This window comes from Lepus europaeus, chromosome 13, assembly GCF_033115175.1.
Source record: "Lepus europaeus isolate LE1 chromosome 13, mLepTim1.pri, whole genome shotgun sequence".
NCBI lineage: Eukaryota > Metazoa > Chordata > Mammalia > Lagomorpha > Leporidae > Lepus > Lepus europaeus.
In genome coordinates, this window is record NC_084839.1 from 51,737,828 (window position 1) to 51,756,708 (window position 18,881).

Sequence of the window (18,881 nt, forward strand, 5' to 3'; positions counted from 1 at the left end):
AGTCTCTCATCTGGGTGGGGGGTGGGGAGGGTTCCAACTACTTGAGCCATTACCTGCTGCCTCCAAGAATATGCATCAGCAGGAAACTGAAATCAGAAGCAGAGCCAGGACTCAGAACCACAAACCCAGGCACCCAGGCACCCAGGCACTCTGATACCAGTAATTTTTTTATTATCCAAGTCATGAGTTACTTCTAGAGGCAAGATATACAACTGGGAAAAAAATTAGGGTCAAATTCCTTACCCTTTTTTTTTCTTTTTCTTTTCCAGTAAAGATTTCCTTGAAATATTATTATTCACTAATAAGAGAGGTAATGGCTTATTTTGTACACTATCAACCAGCACCTAAGAAATCCAATACCTTATTGTGAAAAATAAATATGCAGCAACTCTCAACTTGGTATAATATTTCAGATGCTAAATCACTAAGCATCATTTTATTCTTTTCATGACTGAGCAGAACAGCTGAGAAATAGAAAGGATTTTGTCTGCTTTATGGAACAATATAACCCACAACACACCCAGACAGAAATATTTTATAATGGGTTTGGCAGGCATTTCTTAAACATATTGGAATGGAGAAAATCACCTTTATTAATAGGTCTTTAAGGTTTTGAATAATAACGTATCTCCACTATAATATAAGCACTTAAAAATTTATTTTCCCTTTTAAATTTTAAAAAAGTAATGTTATTGGAACTGCTGTAGGAATATAATAATGATAGTATTGAAATAGGTAAAAATTATTATGTATTTATTCTGGAACGTAAAATATAGAAAATTACTGGATGTTGTCCAGTTTTTTTATGAGCTAAACATAGCTCTGATAATGTAATCCAATAAAGATGTGATACCCCGCAGGCGCCGTGGCTCACTTGGCTAATCCTCCGCCTGTGGTGCCAGCACCCTGGGTTCTAGTCCTGGTTGCTCCTCTTCCTGTCCAGCTCTCTGCTGTGGCCCGGGAAGGCAGTGGAGGATGGCCCAAGTGCTTGGGCCCTGCACCCACATGGGAGACCAGGAGGAAGCACCTGGCTCCTGGCTTCAGATCGGCGTAGCGCGCTGGCCGTGGCAGCCATTTTGGGGGTGAACCAATGGAAAAGGAAGATCTTTCTCTCTAACTCTGCCTGTCAAAAAAAAGAAAAAAAAAAAAAAAAGATGTGATACCCCCCAAAAATTAAAAAGACAAAACTTACTGTAATTTTAGAAAAAAACAAAATGCTAGCAAACCCAGTTGAAAAACACATTAAAACCTTAACTCATTAAAATCAAGGAAAACTAATTTGATAAAGGAAAACTGACAATAAAAAGAAAAAATTAATGAAACAACCACATCAATTTGATCAAGCAAGAAAAATTAAAAAGTTCTCTAAGAGGCCAGTTTTGTGGTGTAGTGGATAAAGCTACTGCCTATAGTGCCAGCATCCCATATGGGCGCCTGTTCAAGTCCCAGATGCTCCACTTCTGATCCAACTCCCTGCTAATGGCCTGGGAAAGTAGTGAAAGATGGCCCAAGTGCTTGGGACCATGAATCCATGTGGGAGACCAGGAAGCAGCTCCTGGCTCCTGGCTTCAGATTGGTCTAGGTCTGGCTGTTGCTGCCATTTGGGGAGTGACCCAACAGATGGAAGGCCTTTCTCTCTGTCTGAAACTCTGCCTTTCAAATAAAAAAATAAATATTTGAAAAAAATAAGAAAATAAAAATTCTTGGGGCCGGCGCCGTGGCTTAACAGGCTAATCCTACGCCTTGCGGCGCTGGCACACCGGGTTCTAGTCCTGGTTGGGGCGCTGGATTCTATCCCGGTTGTCCCTCTTCCAGGCCAGCTCTCTGCTATGGCCCGGGAAGGCAGTGGAGGATGGCCCAAGTTCTTGGGCCCTGAACCTGCATGGGAGACCAGGAGAGGAGAAGCACCTGGCTCCTGGCTTTGGATCAGCACGATGCGCCGGCCGCAGCGGCCATTGGAGGGTGAACCAACGGCAAAAAGGAAGACCTTTCTCTCTGTCTCTCTCTCACTCACTATCCACTCTGCCTGTCAAAAAAAAAAGAATTCTTTAAGTAAATGCTACTATGCTACCTGATAAAATCAACATCCATTTATATTCTTATCAAAAGTATATTACTATATAAAATTAAACATTATGAATAATGATTCCAAATAAAAAGTCAATTACATATGGCAGCTAATATAGTCTACTATGTCAAATAATTAATACTTAGTAATTATTATTATTATTTATCTCATATTAAATATTTTGTATTGCTTTCTCATTTTTAGCCAGTGTAATGAAACATGAACAGAAGAGAAATAAGCAATGTAAAGGTAAAAATAAAAATTTTATGCTATTTTTAGATTATGATTGTATAGCAAGAAAATGAAAAAAAAATCATAGCAACTAGATTAATAAAAGAATTCATAAAATGTTAATTCTGAAAAAATAAATATATTTCTATAAAATCACCAAAATACAATTAGACATGTAACATAAAAACATTCCCAACTAAGATTTATTTTTTTAAAAAGACTTATTTATTTGAAAGTCAGAGCTAGAGAGAGGGAGAGACAGCAAGAGAGGTCTTCCATCTGCTGGTTCACTCCCCAAATGGCTGCAACTGCCAGAGTTGAGCCAAGCCAATGCTAGGAACCGGGAGCTTCATTTGGATCTCCCACGTAGGTAGCAGGGGCCCAAGTACTTGGGCCATTTTCTGCTGCTTTTCCCAGGCCATTAGCAGAGGGCTGGGATGGAAGTAGAGCAGCCGGGACTCAAACTAGTGCCCATATGGGATGTCGACACTGCAGGTGGCAGCTTCCAGTCCCCCAAGGAAAAAAGATTCTTAATGTGTGATGTGCACCAGCCTTAAAAGGAAAACTCTGATACTGAGAGGCCAGGACTTAAATATGGCCAATGTTGTTTCTCAATCAGAAAAATAAATATTATAGGGATCTTTATTTTATCAAATTATCTTATAGATTTGGTTCAATTATAATTAAAATATTGTTTTTGGAGATCTTAAGAATGATACAATGAAGAAAAGTAAAAATCCACAAAAGACATTTTATCTGAAAATAAAATACATTGCTCTCAGATAATTATAACGCTAAGGTTTTAAACAATGCCCCTGACTAATCTCCCTCCCCTCCAGTGGATGGGGAAGCAAGTTCCCTAAGACTTCTGGGCCACGCTGAAGCAGAATCTTGGTAGATACAGATCTCTTCTCCTCCTCACTCTCCACCTCTAGGGGCTGCCATCTAGTGGCTGAATTAGCAACGACGTGTATACTACCATTGTTTTCCAACTCTTTCTCAATATGCAAAAAATTAAATTACAAGTGGGTGCTTAGGTCCAAGTCATTAAATGACATTTTCCAATCTGATTTACTGCCTATTTATAACAACATGATGTCTAGGTTTGGCAAAAATATTCTTTTTAAAACAGATTTAAAAAAAAGATTTATTATTTATTTGAAAGGCAGAGTTTGAGAGAGGCAGAGGCAGAGAGAAAGAGAGAGAGAGAGAGAGAGAGAGAGAGCTCTTCCATCCGCTGGTTCACTTCCCAAGAAGCCACAATGACCGGAATTGGGCGAATCTGAAGCCAGGAGCCAGGAGCTTCTTTCAGGTCTCCCATGAGGGTGCAGCGGCCCAGGGACTTGGGCCATCTTCCACTGCCTTCCCAGGCCATAGCAGAGAGCTGGATTGGAAGTGGAGCAGCCAGGACTTGAACCAGCACCCATATGGGATGCTGGCACTGCAGGTGGTGCTTTACCTGCTAGGCCACAGCGCTGGCCCCTGGCAGAAATATTGATAGTTACTTAAGCATAGTTCTTTTACATGTATTTGCAAATTTTCATAATAAAAAGTCAAAAATAAAAACATTATTTTCACAAATATAAATGGTCAATTAATTTGTGGGAAGAATCCTCAATATCATTAACAATTAAACAAGAGAGAATTAAAACAACTATCTCTTACCTCTCAGACCATAAAGAGTGTTAAAATACTAACCGTTTTCATAATGAACACGGTGTGGGAAAATAAGCACTCAATCTTTGCTAAGACTCTCAGTTGGTACCATCTTCTAAAGGGCAATTTGGCAGTGCCAATGGAAAAATACCACATAGCTGGAATTCCCCTTCATTCTTATGAAACCATCAGGCAATAATACAAAAAGACGCGTACATGGATGTTTATTGTAGCATTGGGCAAAACACTGGAAGTCTGTGAATAACTGATTCACTGAATACATGAACACATCATATTCTGGAATACCATGCTTCCTTTATAAAGAACAATATTGGGCCGGCGCCGTGGCTTAACAGGCTAATCCTCCGCCTTGCGGCACCGGCACACCGGGTTCTAGTCCTGGTTGGGGCGCCGGATTCTATCCCGGTTGCCCCTCTTCCAGGCCAGCTCTCTGCTGTGGCCCGGGAGTGCAGTGGAGGATGGCCCAAGTGCTTGGGCCCTGCACCCGAATGGGAGACCAGGAGAAGCACCTGGCTCCTGGCTTCGGATCAGCGCGATGTGCCGGCCATGGCGGCCATTGGAGGGTGAATCAACGGCAAAAAGGAAGACCTTTCTCTCTCTCTCTCTCTCTCACTATCCACTCTGCCTGTCCAAAAAAAAAAAAAATATATATATATATATATAGAACAATATTTTTGGTGTAGATCTTTCATCTGATCGTTCACTCCCCCAAATTCCTGCAACAGCAGTTGCTGTGCTGGACCAAGGTGAAGCCAGGAGACTGGAATTCAATCCAGATCTCTCACATGGGTGAATCATTATCTGCTGCCTCTCAGGGTGCAAAAGAGAACTAAAATCAATCTTGGGGCCAGCGCTGTGGCATAGCAGATAAAGCCACCGCCTGCAGTGCCAGCATCCCATATGGGTCCTGGTTTGAGTCCAGCTCTCTGCCATGGCCTGAGAAAACAGTAGAAGATGGCCCAAGTCCTTGGGCCCTTGCACCCATGTGGGAGACCTGGAAGAAGCTCCTGGCTCCTGGCTCCTGGCCTCAGATCGGTGCAGCTCCAGCCGTTGCAGCCAATTGGGGAATGAACCAGCAGATGGAAGACCTCTCTTTCTTTCTGCCTCTCCCTCTCTCTATATATAACTCTGACCTTCAAATAAAATGAATAACTCTTAAAAAAAAGAACTAAAATCAGTCTTGAAGTATATATATAAATATGTCATATAAATTAATTGTGCCCCACAAAATCACTAATACAGTAGTTAAGCCAGGAAAATAGATGCAGAAACACAATGGAAAACAAATGGAAGAATCCACTCAGTCAGTACAAAAGGTAGGAAGCAATAGAAGCAATACAGGAAAATCATTTACACACGTACAAATCAATCAATAAAATGATGAAAAAATCCTAATGAATAAAGAGAGGGAGGCATAATAGAAAAGAAATCCACAAAAGACCCCAAACATTTAGAGATTAAATGAATTGCCTCATTTCCAGAAAACAAGCAAACTAGAATACATTTTCAGAGGTTAGTGTCGTCATTTCATAATGTGCACTGGATGAGTCAAGAAAGGTTTTTTAGCACAACAGCATTTTACATTGAATGAAAAGGATTAGCTCCAATTTGAAAAGTCAATGTATTTTTGTTATTTCTTTTCCTTTGTTTTAAGTTGAGCTGCTGAATATTTTATATATTACAAGAAGTACAAAAAAGAGAAATTGAAAAGAGAATGGGAACTCTGTTATTATATTTGCAAATGCAAAAAGAAAAAATCTGAGAATCCATTGGGCGAATCTGAAGCTATGGCAGGTAATTATTTGCAAACCCACAGAAACCACCCCAGCTCTTTGCTGTTATGTAAGCCAAATAATCAAGTGAGAATATTTTCAAATAACCTATTATTTAGAACTTCAAAAAAGTCTTTCTCTAGCAGGAATAAAGGAAATTTACAGGATTGAAAGCAGTGTAGCAATTAGGTGGCTCATTAGTAATCTTCTGTGTAGTCTATTTTAAAGTGACACTTCTCTTGCATTGGGATTTTTAAGGCTATTGCTAATAACTTTAAGCCAACAGATTCTAGAACCTTAAGAAAATAAATTTGTGTTTTCAAAGCTACCCAGTCTAAGGTGGTCCTAGTAAACTAATTCACCAACTAGACAATGTGGAAATATCCAAATACCATTTTTTATTCAGCTCACAAGGTTGCTCTTGGTGAAACCGATGCATGTTTCCTTTGTCAACTATAAAGCACTACATACATGTGAGCAGTTGTTATCCACATGATCTCTGAAAAGCCTAGAATGCGGTCCTCTTGAAAAGACTGAACTTAATAACCTCTTAATAGGGTACAAGCTCGGTATCAGTGCACAAGGGGAGAAACAGACCAGTAGAGCTAAAGCAAAGGACACAAATGCCTTGACAATAAAAAGAAAGAGAATAGTTCCTCACACCCACACTGCATGTATCTAAATAAACACTTAACTGCATATAAGAACAACTAATATGTATTGAATACTTCCTAAATATCAAGCATGGTCCCAAGTAGATTTGTTTTGTTTTTTTGTTTTTTTTTTTTTTGTTTTTTTTTTTTGACAGGCAGAGTGGATAGTGAGTGAGAGAGAGACAGAGAGAAAGGTCTTCCTTTTTGCCGTTGGTTCACCCTCCAATGGCTGCTGCGGCCGGCGCATCGTGCTGATCCGAAGCCAGGAGCCAGGTGCTTCTCCTGGTCTCCCATGGGGTGCAGGGCCCAAGCACTTGGGCCATCCTCCACTGCCTTCCCGGGCCATAGTAGAGAGCTGGACTGGAAGAGGGACAACCGGAATAGAATCCGGCGCCCCAACCGGGACTAGAACCCGGTGTGCCGGCGCCACAAGGCGGAGGATTAGCCTGTTAAGCCACGGCGCTGGCTCCAAGTAGATTTTTTAAAGATTTATCTTATGTATTTGAAAGAGTTACGGAGAAAGGAAGAGACAGAGAGGTTTCCATCTGCTGGTTCATTCCCCAAGTGGTCACAACAGCGGAGCTGAGCCAATCTGAAGCCAGGAGCCAGGAGATTCATCTGGGTCTCCCATATGGGTGCAGGGACCCAAAGACTTGGGCCATCTTCCACTGCTTTCCCTGGTACATTAGCAAGGAGCTGGATGGGAAGTGGAGCAGCTGGGACTTGAACTGGCACCCATATGGGATGCTGGTGCTGTAGTCCAGGACTTTAATTTCCTATGCCGCATGGCCACCTCCCCCCCCTCCGAAGTACATTCTAAATGTGTTCTCTAATTAAACTGCACCAACCCTATGGTAAAAGTACTGCAGATAATGAGGGTGCTTTAAATAGGTCATGGAAAATGGAATTATAGGACTATGTGAATTTTCCATGAATCCTTTGAAGTACCCTCATGCATGTGTACCTGGTGCATAGTTACATGTAGGTTCATTTGTGAGTGTGATTCTATTTCAGTTTCTTCTTTTAAAAATACCTATAACATAAAAATCTATGCATATGCAGTGGATAAAAATAGTAAAATTGCCAAAGTAGGGGCTGGTGTTATGGCATAGTGAGTTAAGGTGCTGCTTGCAATGTGGGCAGCCCAAATAAATAAATCTTAATAAAATTGCCAAAGTGAGTTGTGATTTTGCAAGCGATGACTGTGGTTTACATTCCTGGGAGACACTGAAAAGACTACCTGACTGAACACATGTCCATGCTGTCTTCTTACTCTTACCCTGTGCATCCACAGGCATTGCCCTAAGAGTGTGTGTTGTGTGCTTCTCGGTTGGTGTCTACTTCATCAGAAGCATAAGCATATCTCAAACCTGTGTAAGCATCTTGGTTAGAAGAATCTTTAGTGGATAAAAATAAAAGCCTTAAGTTTTGAGGAGCAAACTGAAATAACAAAACATCTGAAATAAATGAGAAAGCTTGCAGACCTAAAGGAATCCCTGACAAAGCTAAGAAAATAAAAGAAAGGGGTGGAAGGCCGGTGCTGTGGCTCACTAAACTAATTGTCCGCCTGCGGCGCCGGTATTCTGGGTTCTAGTCCTGGTTGGGGCTCTAGATTCTGTCCCGGCTGCTCCTCTTCCAGTCCAGCTCTCTGCTGTGGCCCGGGAGTGCCGTGGAGGATGGCCCAAGTGCTTGGGCCCTGCACCCACATGGGAGACCAGGAGGAAGCACCTGGTAGTGGCCATTTTGGGGGGTGTACCAACAGAAGGAAGACCTTTCTCTCTATCTAACTCTGCCTGTCAAAAAAAAAAAAAAAAAAGGTGGGGTGGAGGGGCTGGTGCTGTGGTGCAGCCAGTAAATCCACCGCCTTTGATGCCGGCATCCCATATAGGTGCTTATCCATGTAACAGTTGCTTCACTTCTGATCCAGCTCCCTGCTAATGGCCTGGGAAAGCGGCGGAGGATGGCCCAAGTTCTTGGGTTCCTGTACCCACATGGGAGACCCGGATGAAGCTCCCGGCTTCTGGCTTCTGCCTGGCCCAGGTCTGGCCATTGTGGCCATCTGGGGAATGAACCAGTGGATGAAAGATCTCTCTCCGTCCTTCTGTCTCCCCTCTCTCTCTGTAACTCTTTCAAATAAATAAATAAATCCTTTAAAAAAATGAAAGAAAATAAAAGAAGGGAAAGCCCCCAGGGAAACTGAAAAGCCCTGGAAAGACTCTAGTGCCCAGTACTGTGGAATGCAGTTAGATAGTATTTTTATAACCTCCTCCTTCTGGTCTCTCACTTAGATGTCAGTGGTCCAAATACTTGAAATATCACCTGCTGCTTTCCCAGGTGCATTAGCAGTGAGCTGGATCGGAAGTGGAGCAGCTGGGACTCCAACCAGTGCTTATATGGGATGCTGGCATTGCAGGCAACAGTTTGACCCACCATATCACAATGCCATTACCATAATGTATCATTTTTAACTTAGCAGATGTCCAAGATATTTCCTTTTGCTTTTTTTTAAAGATGTATTTGAAAGTCAGAGTTACACAGAGACACAGACACAGACACACACACACACACACACACACAGAGTGCTCTTCCATTCGCTGGTTCACTCCCTAAATGGCTGCAATGGCCAGGGTTGGGCCAGGCTGAAGCCAGGAGCCAGGAGCTTCATCTGGGTTTCTGACATGGGTAGCAGGGCCCAAGCACTTGGGCCATCTTCTGCTGCTTTTCCCAGGTCACTAGCAGGGAATTGGATCAGAAATAGAGCAGTCAGTCAACACTGGAGGCAGTGGCTTTACTCACTGTACCACAAATGCCATCCCCTGTCAAAGATATTTTTAAAAATCTGTTCAGTAATTTTCCCTTGAAGAATTTATTCAGAAGAAACAATGAGAACATGTTTCAGGAACATATGTATAAGTACATTCATTACATAGTTGTCTATGGGTTTAATACAATGAAGTAACGTTATGTCTGGCAAAAATAAGGACATGATCAAAGTATGATTGCCATACAATTTTCCTTAGATTCACAGTACTTAAAGAGGGGGTAAGTAATGTGAACAAATTTCACAGGAAATACACTCAACACATGAGGGATATTCACCACATAGTGAGTTCCAAAATTATTTTTTTAAAGATTTGCTTATTTATTTGGAAGGGAGAGAGAGAGAGAGAGAGAGAGAAAGAGAGAGAGAGAGAGAAACCTTCCATCTACTGGTTTACTCCCCATGTGGCCACAACAGCAGGAGCTGGGCCAGGCTGAAGTGAGGAGCCAGGAAATTCATCTGGGTCTCCCAAGTGGGTGCACCTGCCCAAGCACTTGGGCCATCTTCTGCTGCCTTCCCAAAAGCAATAGCTGGGAGTTGGATCAGAAGTAGAGCACCCAGGACTTGAACTGGCATCCACATGGGACGCCAGTACCACAGGCAGAGGCTTAACCTGAAGCACAGCGCTGGCACCAAGGGTCAAAATTATTAAAGTCCACTAGCTCAGTTAGGGTGGAAGTAGGCCTCTGTGGAAAGTAGTCTAATTAAAGTTTCAGCTGTACCTTTGTATCAGTGATTTTTGGTAGAAGCTGGCTTGACATCCACAGCAGACACCCAGTGAGCATTGGTGAACTTCCTCCATGCCGCTAATGAGTGGCACCAGTGTGGACATGCCAGGCTTGCAAGCTTCCAGGCCTGGCCTCTCTGCAGCCTGGGTACTTAGTGTGTGGAAAAGGAGCTGACAGAATGCAGGGTGTTATAGCATATGTTCTCCAAAGCAGCAGTTGCCATGGCCTAAACTCACAAAGTGTCAAACTCTTGAGTTTATATGTATTTAAAAAAAATTTTTTTTTTATTTGACAGGTAGAGTTATAGACAGTGGGGGGGGGAGAGTGAGAGAGAGAGAGAGAGAGAGAGAGAGAGGTCTTCCTTCCGTTGGTTCACCCCTCAAATGGCTGCTACGGCCGGTGTTGCATTGATCTGAAGCCAGGAGCCAGGTGCTTCTTCCCGGTCTCCCATGTGGGTGCAGGGGTCCAAGCACTTGGGTCATCCTCCACTGCCCTCCCGGGCCACAGTAGAGAGCTGGACTGGAAAAGGAGCAGCCAGGACTAGAACCGGTGCCCATATGGGATGCCGGTGCCGCAGGCAGAGGATTAACCAAGTGAGCCACGGCACTGGCCCCGAGTTTATATGTATTTTTAATGAAGGCAAGGAGGCAGCTAGCAAGCAGAGCTGACATCACCAGCCCCTAGCTGCAGTCCAGCTTGCGCTGTAGCCCCACTGGCACCAGCCAACCATTTCCCATTTCTAAGCAGCAGAAAATTGACGGGTCCTTGAAACTGCTGGTTTGAACCAGCTGAGGCCCAAAATAACCAACATGGTTGCAGCTGGAGACTTCATTCCAGCAATGACCTTTAGCTGCTTGTAATGTCATTATAATAAAATTACCATGGCTGACACTTCTACTCCTATTATGGACCTGAAATCATCACACTTTTGAGCTTTCTAAAAAGAGCAAGTCAATGGGTAAAATTCAAGGTCTGCCCCCAAATCTGCCCCCTTTAAATTTTCAATTTAACCTTGCCCCAGACACCACCCTCTATGCCTCCAGATCACTTCTGGGGTGGACCCAAACCTCACTGAGTGCAGCTTAGTTTAGTGTGCCCACTCACCCTCTTGAGTGTGTACCTTTGCTTTGCATGCAAATCATCTTGTTTCTCTTGATCTTTACCTATGTCTTATCCTCAAATTCTTACACTGGACAGAACCTGGACAGTTTTGCAGTCCAGGAGTTGGGGCAAGTCACACATGGCAGCTACCAATAAAGTTATAACATTTCTGAGTACAGGAGGAATTCACTCCAAGTTCTCACGTATGGAATCAGAGATGATGTGCATTCTTAATTAAAAAGTTAAATCAGAACAAAGACATAAACTCCAAAACAAAAATATCATGCAGTAAACTGTTTGGAATTGGAAGCCAGGGAAAGTTGAACTTTCAAGACAGACCCTAAGTGGGAAATGGGCCTAAAGCTCAAAACAGAGTTCAGCAGCTATTTGCTGGCCAGCCGTTACACATTTACTCTGTTATGCTCTGTGCTCCTGAAAAAACCACTTTGTGGTCTGTGCCTAGGCATGTTCCTGATTCAACTGCTGAGATGGACAGCCGCCCAAAAGTCCCATTTTTGCCATCCAGGCCTGACCGTGAACTGAGGTCACTTTTGAGTATGAAGCCATCAGGTTAGAGTGCTGTCTCTGAAGCTGGCATCTGGCATCCCTCATCTGTATAGTAGGCCTGGATGGGAACCTGAGCAGGAACCTTATATAACCTTTTGATCATTCTGAGCCTAAAGGCTCCTTCTCTTCCCTTGGTTGCAGACGTTTTTGTTTGTTTGTTTTTATTTTACATATTTGTAAGTCAGAATTACAGAGAGAGACAAAGACATGGAGGGAGGGAGGGAGATTGAGAAAGAGAGAGACAGTCCATCTGCTGCTTCATTTCCCAAAAGGCCACAATGGCTGGGAATGGAAACCAGGAGCCAGGAGCTTCTTTCAGGTCTCCCACATGGGTGCAGGGGCCCAAGGACTTTAGCCATCCTCTGCTGCTTTCCCAAGTATATTAGCAGGGGCCTGCGGTGGAAGTGCAGCACTTATATGGGATACTGGCACTGCAGACTCTGGCTTACCCTACTGTGCCACAGTGCTAGCCCTAGACTGTTTTCTGAAGTCTCTTTATCTTAAATTCTTTTCTAGTGGATTTTTGCTGACAGAATCATTTGAAAGCTATGTAGGAATAATTGAATCTAGTAGTTAACAATGGTCAAATAAATCAAGGTACACATTCTTTCATTTAGCAGTTGTATTAACATCTTTCCGGTGGAATAACAAATAAACCCAGCAGTTCGTGGGGCTAGCATTGTGGCTCAGTGGATTAAGACACTTCTTGCAATGCCTTCTTCCCATATACGCACTGATTAGAAGAGTCCTGGCTGCTCCACTTCCAATCTAGCTCCCTGCTAATGTGCCTGGGAAAGCAGCAGATGACAGTCCAAGTACTTGGGCCCCTGTCTTCAGATGGGAGACCCAGATGGAATTTCAGGCTCCTGATTTCAACTTGGCTCAGCCCCAGCCTTTGGAACCATTTGGGGAGTGAATTAGTAGATGGAAGATCTCTCTCTAACTCTGCCTTTCAAAAAAAAAAAAAAAAAGAAACTTTAAAAGGCCCAGTAGTTCTTATAGATACATACATGTTTATTTTAGCAGTCTGCAGAAGCAAAGAATGGTTGAATACTTAATAGCACTCCCAAACCATACAGGCAGAACAAGAAAAAAATTGCACACTAATGATCATAGTTATGCATCCAAGTAAGATATGTGTGCATACAAACATTTTGAAATAAAAATAGACTAAAGAATGGTTTATAGAATACTTCGCATTTGTAAAGGAAGCACTTTTCTTATTTGAAAAGATGAAAACATAGTAAGTGAAAAAGGTTTCATAGTTGTACATAAGCCTATAAGGACTCCATTCACGGAACCATGTTGTATGAAGATATCCCAGGACTCCAAGAACCTTGATGATGACCTTTGAAGACTCATTCCACAATAGATCGCAACCTGGAAATTGAGTTGGAGTTATTTGATGTAAGATGAATATTAACTTCGATTTTACCCTTGAAAAGCTAATTGTAGTTATGTCCATCTGTGCTTGAACTGTTAAAGACCTGTCTGGAGCTACAGGAAGCAAATTGGCCGCAGAGCCTAAGAGCAAGTCTTACAGAGCTTTGATCAGCTTTGTATTTTCAGACAATCCTTCAATTACAAAGGCTTCTGGGTCAGCGATTCTCAGTGTTTGGGACTGAGGGACTGGGATACAACGACGAACTGAAGTCTTTGAGGCCTTCTGTCAAGGCCGGGTCACTGTGGTCCCTCACTCCGCCATTTCTAAGGCTTGGCTCCCTGCGACTTCCCAGGAGGGAACACACGGATTCCTACCCGGGTCCCCAGCCAAAGGCTGCCTATACTTCCACTCAGGGCCTTAGCAACTCCGGACCAATGGGTGGAGAGGTATCTTCTGATACGCTGCTGCTGTTTTCCAACCAATCGGAAACGTTCTTCTAACGCTCTCCCCCGCCCCTCCCCCGCCTCCTTTGAGAAGCGCAGACTCCGGGGAAGCCAGCTTCACTTCCGGGCCGCAGCCTGGGGCGGCTACGCACGTTGCCATAGCGACCATTTTACGTTGACCGGTTTGTAGCTTAGATCCAGGTATCTGGGCGACCGCGGGGCCCGCTCTTCCGCTCTGCGCTGCTCCCGGTGGCCAGGAGGCCCCAGCAGGCTCCAGCGGCCTGGCCTAGGGATCCGCGTCGCCCAGAAGGGCGGTATGTCTGCGGAAAAAGACGACGAGGTGGAATGGGTGGTGGAGAGCATCGCGGGGTTCCTCCGAGGCCCGGACTGGTCCATCCCCATCTTGGACTTCGTGGAGCAGAAATGTGAAGGTAATAACCAGAGCTCGCGCCGACGTCCTTCCTCGCCTGCCTCACACCGGCCCTTGGCCCGGAGGTGGTCGCCACTCCTGTCGGCCGTGTTTAGCGCTGGTTGTGGGGGAGCAATTGCTTTCACCCCGCCGGTGTTTTCCTTCGCAGACCTGAAAATGCAGTCTGAGATTCCCCTCTCCCTGAGCCCAGGCGCACGCCGGAAAACGTTAAGACTTTAATCCTGTGTTCTGTCTTCGACCCTACCCTGCTTGTGCCTGCCCCGGGCACGTGCACTTTTGGGGTGGGCTTTTTTAACAGCTGTTCTGGTGGCTCGGGAGGGGACGCGTCATTTTCCCTCTAGGTTCCTTCAGATTGCTAGCTAGCATTGGGCCTGTGTGCAGCCAGCCTAGGAGAGACCGATGAGCAACGGAGAGCATGTGACTACTTCAGCAAAACGTCTGTTTCCCTTGTTAAATGCTCCAAATCTCGGTTGTCCCCAAAATGGAGAGGGGTGCGCTTCTACCCAGTGAGGCTTACAGACGTGGCATAATATTCGCGGTGGTGTGCGGGCTAAGTTTCTAATCAGCTCATGCTTAGAGTTCTATAATCAGTTCTTGGAGACTGGTTGGTGCCCATTCATAGAAAAGGAACCAGAAACCGTGTCTTAGGGGTGAGTACACACACAGCCATTATTGTGGTTGTTCAGCTGCGCAAGACTTCGAGAGAGTTGTGATATCTGTCAGTCATTTGAACATTTGTATTACGTTAGAGAGATTAGACTTGTCTTGTAAGGTTCGGTGGACTAGAGTTAGAGTCGCTGAGCACAAGACATAGGGGAACCGATTTCTGTGAAGGAAGTTTTGCTTCCTAACAGAATGTATTCTTCTGACTCAGAAGGTAATGGGTTTCTCGGGCACCAGCAGGTTTTGAATGGGTCTGACATTGACTTAATCAAGTTGTTAGAGGGGTTGCAACTATCAAACGGTTAGTTATCTTGGATGTCCTTTTCAGATTTCTTTCAAACCCAAGATTCTATGAATCTGGTGAAGATGAAATTTTGTTTGGCCACTGATTTTTTTAATCACATTTTTATTTGCCATAATCAAAATAAAAATAGTAGTTCTTAAGTGTTGTGTTTTTAAATTTTTATTTATTTGTTTGAGAACGAGGGAAGGAGAGAGGGAAGGAGAGAGAAAGAGAACGTGAGAACCTGCTCTTATCTGCTCATTACTCCCTAAAGGCCTGCAATGACCAGGGCTGGATTGGACCAGGCCTGAGCCAGGAACTAGAGACTTAACCCATGTTTCCCACCTGGGTGGTAGAAACCCAGCTTACTGGAGTCATCACTGCTGCTTCCCCTGGTCTACATCATCAGGAGGCTGGAGTGGAGCATTGAATCCAGGCACTTGGAGGTGGGATGCAGGCATCTTAATTGCTAGGCTGATCACCTGCTCCCTAACTGTTGATTTTCACAGGTAGTGTTAAGAGGTTTTGAAAACAAAATAATTTTATTTGTACTCCTTTTAAAAATTTGAAATTATAAGACACTGATAGGGGCCGGTGCTGTGGCATAGTGGGTAAAGCCGTTGCCTGCAGTGCTGGCATCCCATATGGGTGCCGGTTCAAGTCCCGGCTGCTCCACTTCTAATCCAGCTCTCTGCTATGGCCTGGGAAAGCAGTAGAGGATGATCCAAGTCCTTGGGCCCCTGCACCCGCATGGGAGACCCGGAAGAAGCTCCTGGCTTCGGATCAGCACAGCTCTGGCTGTTGCTGCCATCTGGGGAATGAACCAGCGGATGGAAGACCTCTCTCTCTCTCTCTGCCTCTCCTCTCTGTGTAATTCCGACTTTCAAGTAAATAAATAAATAAATCTTTAAAAAAAACAATAAAGACACTGATAATACACCTAGAATTCCAGTATCCTTTAAAATAACAAAAAAATTATATCACCTGTTATTGGTGTTTGTGCCACTGAGGCTAAATACTAAAAAGGGAAAGAAAATTAAAGCTTCATTTATCTTTTTAACTACAAGTGTCAAAAGTGGCTGTATCCCAGTAATAACATACCTGATAGTATAATTTTATTGAGAGGCTGAAATCTTAGCCTTAGAAACTTGTACTGTAGTAATTTGGTTTCAGAATGGACTGAAAACAGCCTAAGTAGTTGTTGTATTGAATATATGTACAGTGCTACACAGAGCAGATGCCAGGGTTAAATAGAAATCACATGCCAAGGACACTTCAAATACCTGTTTATACTTCACTCACTTGGCATTGCCTGTGTGCTAATCTCAACCTCAGATAATTTCAATGTCAGTTTTCTACAGCTTTATAAATCCAACATTTATTTCAACAAATATTTATTGAATATCCTTGGGCCAAAAGCTGGGGATAGAAAGACAAATAAAACAAAATTCGGTGCTTGAAAAGTTTAGTGGAGAAGACAGGCTGGTAAACAGAATGAAATACAGTGTAGCAGTTGATATAATAAAGGAAGACATATGGTAGTGTACATTGTAAGAGATCAGAGGAAGGGATCTAACCAGGTTAGGAGTTGGATGTGGGTTAGCAGATCATGCAGAAGGTGCTACTTGGCAATATCTTGAAGTGTGGCTGGGAGAGAAAGGGGGCAAAAAGAGGACAGGACTTATGCAAAGTCATGGGTATTTGAAGTGGTATATATGATGCTTGGAGGTGTTCCAAGTAGTTGTGCATTGTTAGGAGGCTGAGGCTTGGATTGTGGAGTAGTAGGAGATGAGATCTGGAATCTTCTCAGACCTGCTTAAGATTTTGCACTTATTGGTAATGAGCAGTTGTTGAAGAGTTAAACTGAAAATTGCAGAAGTTAGAAAGATCATTCTGGGAGAATGAAATATGTTTATTGTTTGCAATTCATGAGTTTGTCTTTTTTTTTTTTTTTTTTTTTTTTAGATCTTATTTGTGTATTTGAAAGTCAGAATATTACAGAGAGAAGAGAGGCAGAGAGAGAGAGGTCTTCCATCTGATGGTTCACTCCCCAATTGGCCACAACAGCTGGAGCTGCGCCAGGCCTCCCATGCGGGTGCAGGGGCCCAAGGACTTGGGCCATCTTCTACTGCTTTCCCAGGCCCTAGCAGAGAGTCTGATGGGAAGTGGAGCAGCTGGGACTCAAACTGGCACCCATATGAGATGCCAGCGCTGGAGGTGGCGACTTTACCCACTAAGCCACAGCTCTGGCCCCTGTCCTGTTTTCTTAATTAGATTGTAGCTTCCTGAGGGAATATATATATTTGAAATCTACATTATTTCACACATATAATCACGTGGTTTTTTTTTTTTAATTTATTTATATCTTTGAAAGGCAGTGTTAGAGAGAGAGATCGTCCATCCGCTGGTTCACCCCCGAAATGGTCCCAAAGTCAGGGCTGGCCAGGTCAAAGCCAGGAGCATTATCAGGTCTCCCATGTGAATACAGGGGCCCAAACCTGCTACGCCACACCACTGGCTCCACGTTTTGGTTTTTTAAGTTTAACATCATTACCGACCTATGGTAACAGAAAGGGGCTAATCACTTTCAGTAAAATTTTCATAAGAAAAATTCCAGTACAATAAGCTGGAGACTGTTTTAGAAGGATTAACATTTAAAAGTTTTAAAAATAAGATTTCATTAAAAGCTTACAAAAAAATTGTTGCCTTACCTGAACACACTTAAAAGTTAATGGAGGGGCCAGGGTTATAGCGCAGCAAGTGAGTTAAGCCACTGCCTACGATATTTGTATTCTGTATGGATGCCTGTTCAAATCCTGGCAGCTCCACTTTTTTTTTTTTTTTAAGATATTATTTATTTATTTGAGGGGTAGAGTTACAGACAATGAGAGGGAGAGACAGAGAGAAAGGTTTCCCATCTGCTAGTTTGTTCTCCAAATGTCTGAAGCTGGGCTGATCAGAAGCCAGAAGCTTCTTCCAGGTCTCCCACATGAGTTCAGGAGCCCAAGTGCTTGGGCCATCTTCTACTGCTTTCCCAGGCCATAGCAGAGAGCTGGATCGGAAGAGGGGCAGCCGGGACCAGAATCATGCCCACATGGGATGCTGGTGCTACAGGTGGAGGATTAACCCACTGAGCCACAGTGCCAGCTCCTTGGCTGCTCCACTTCTGATCCACATCCCTACTGATGTGCCTGGAAAAGCAGCAGAAGATGGCCCAAGTGCTTGTCCCTGCCACCCGTGTGGGAGATCCTGATGGAGTTCCAGGCTCATGGCTTTGACCTGGCCTAGTCACGGCCATCAAGGCCATTGGGGGAGTGAACCAAGTGAACTCTCTTTCAAGTAAATAACTAAACTTTTAAAACAAAGTTAATGGAAAATCAAAGACTTAAGTTTATTTTGGTGCAAAAAAATTGAAATCCTTGGGGCCGGCATTGTGGCATAGTGGGGTAAGATGTTGCCTCTGATGCCAGCATTACATATGGGTGTCACTTCCAGTCCTAGATGCTCCATTTCTAATCTGGCTGCCTGCTAACATGCCTGGGAAAGTAGCAGAAGATGGCCTAAGTGCTTGTGTCCCTGCACCCACATGGGATATCCAGATGGAGTTCCAGGCTCCTGGCTTCAGCCTGGCACAACTCTGGCTGTTGTAGCCATTTAGAGAGTAAAACAGAGAATGGAAAATCTCTTTCACTCTGTCTCTCCCTCTCTTTCTGTAACTCTGCCTTACAAATAAATAAAAAATAAATCTTAAAATTGAAATCTTACATAGTTTTTGTTTTTTTCAAGATTCATTTATTTATTTGAAACTCAGAGTTACAGAGAGGCAGAAGCAGAAAGAGGGGAGGGGGGCCCTCTACCTGCTGGTTTGCTCCCCAGGTGGACACAATCGCTAGGGCTTCGCTGATCTGAAGCCAGGAGCCAGGAGCTTCCTGTGGGTCTCCTATGTGGGGGCAGGGGCCCAAGGACTTGGGCCATCTTCTACCGCTTTCCCAGGCCATAGCAAAGAGCTGGATCTGAAGAGGAGCAGCCGGAACTAGAACCGGCACTCATATGGGATGCC

At 43.9% G+C, this 18,881-nt stretch overlaps 1 protein-coding gene across 2 annotated transcripts in view; it reads left to right on the forward strand.

Moving 5' to 3' along the window:
- Positions 1–13,583: 13,583 nt before the first annotated feature.
- CFAP36 (cilia and flagella associated protein 36) overlaps positions 13,584–18,881 on the forward strand; it is a 44,285-nt gene continuing 38,987 nt past the window's right edge. Inside the window, exon 1 of one of the 2 annotated variants that reach the window (XM_062209471.1) lies at positions 13,584–13,876. In XM_062209471.1, the coding sequence (XP_062065455.1) occupies positions 13,762–13,876 (115 nt within the window). In that variant the 5' untranslated portion in view covers positions 13,584–13,761. The remainder of the gene's footprint in view (positions 13,877–18,881) is intronic. The other variant, XM_062209472.1, reaches the window with a different exon arrangement.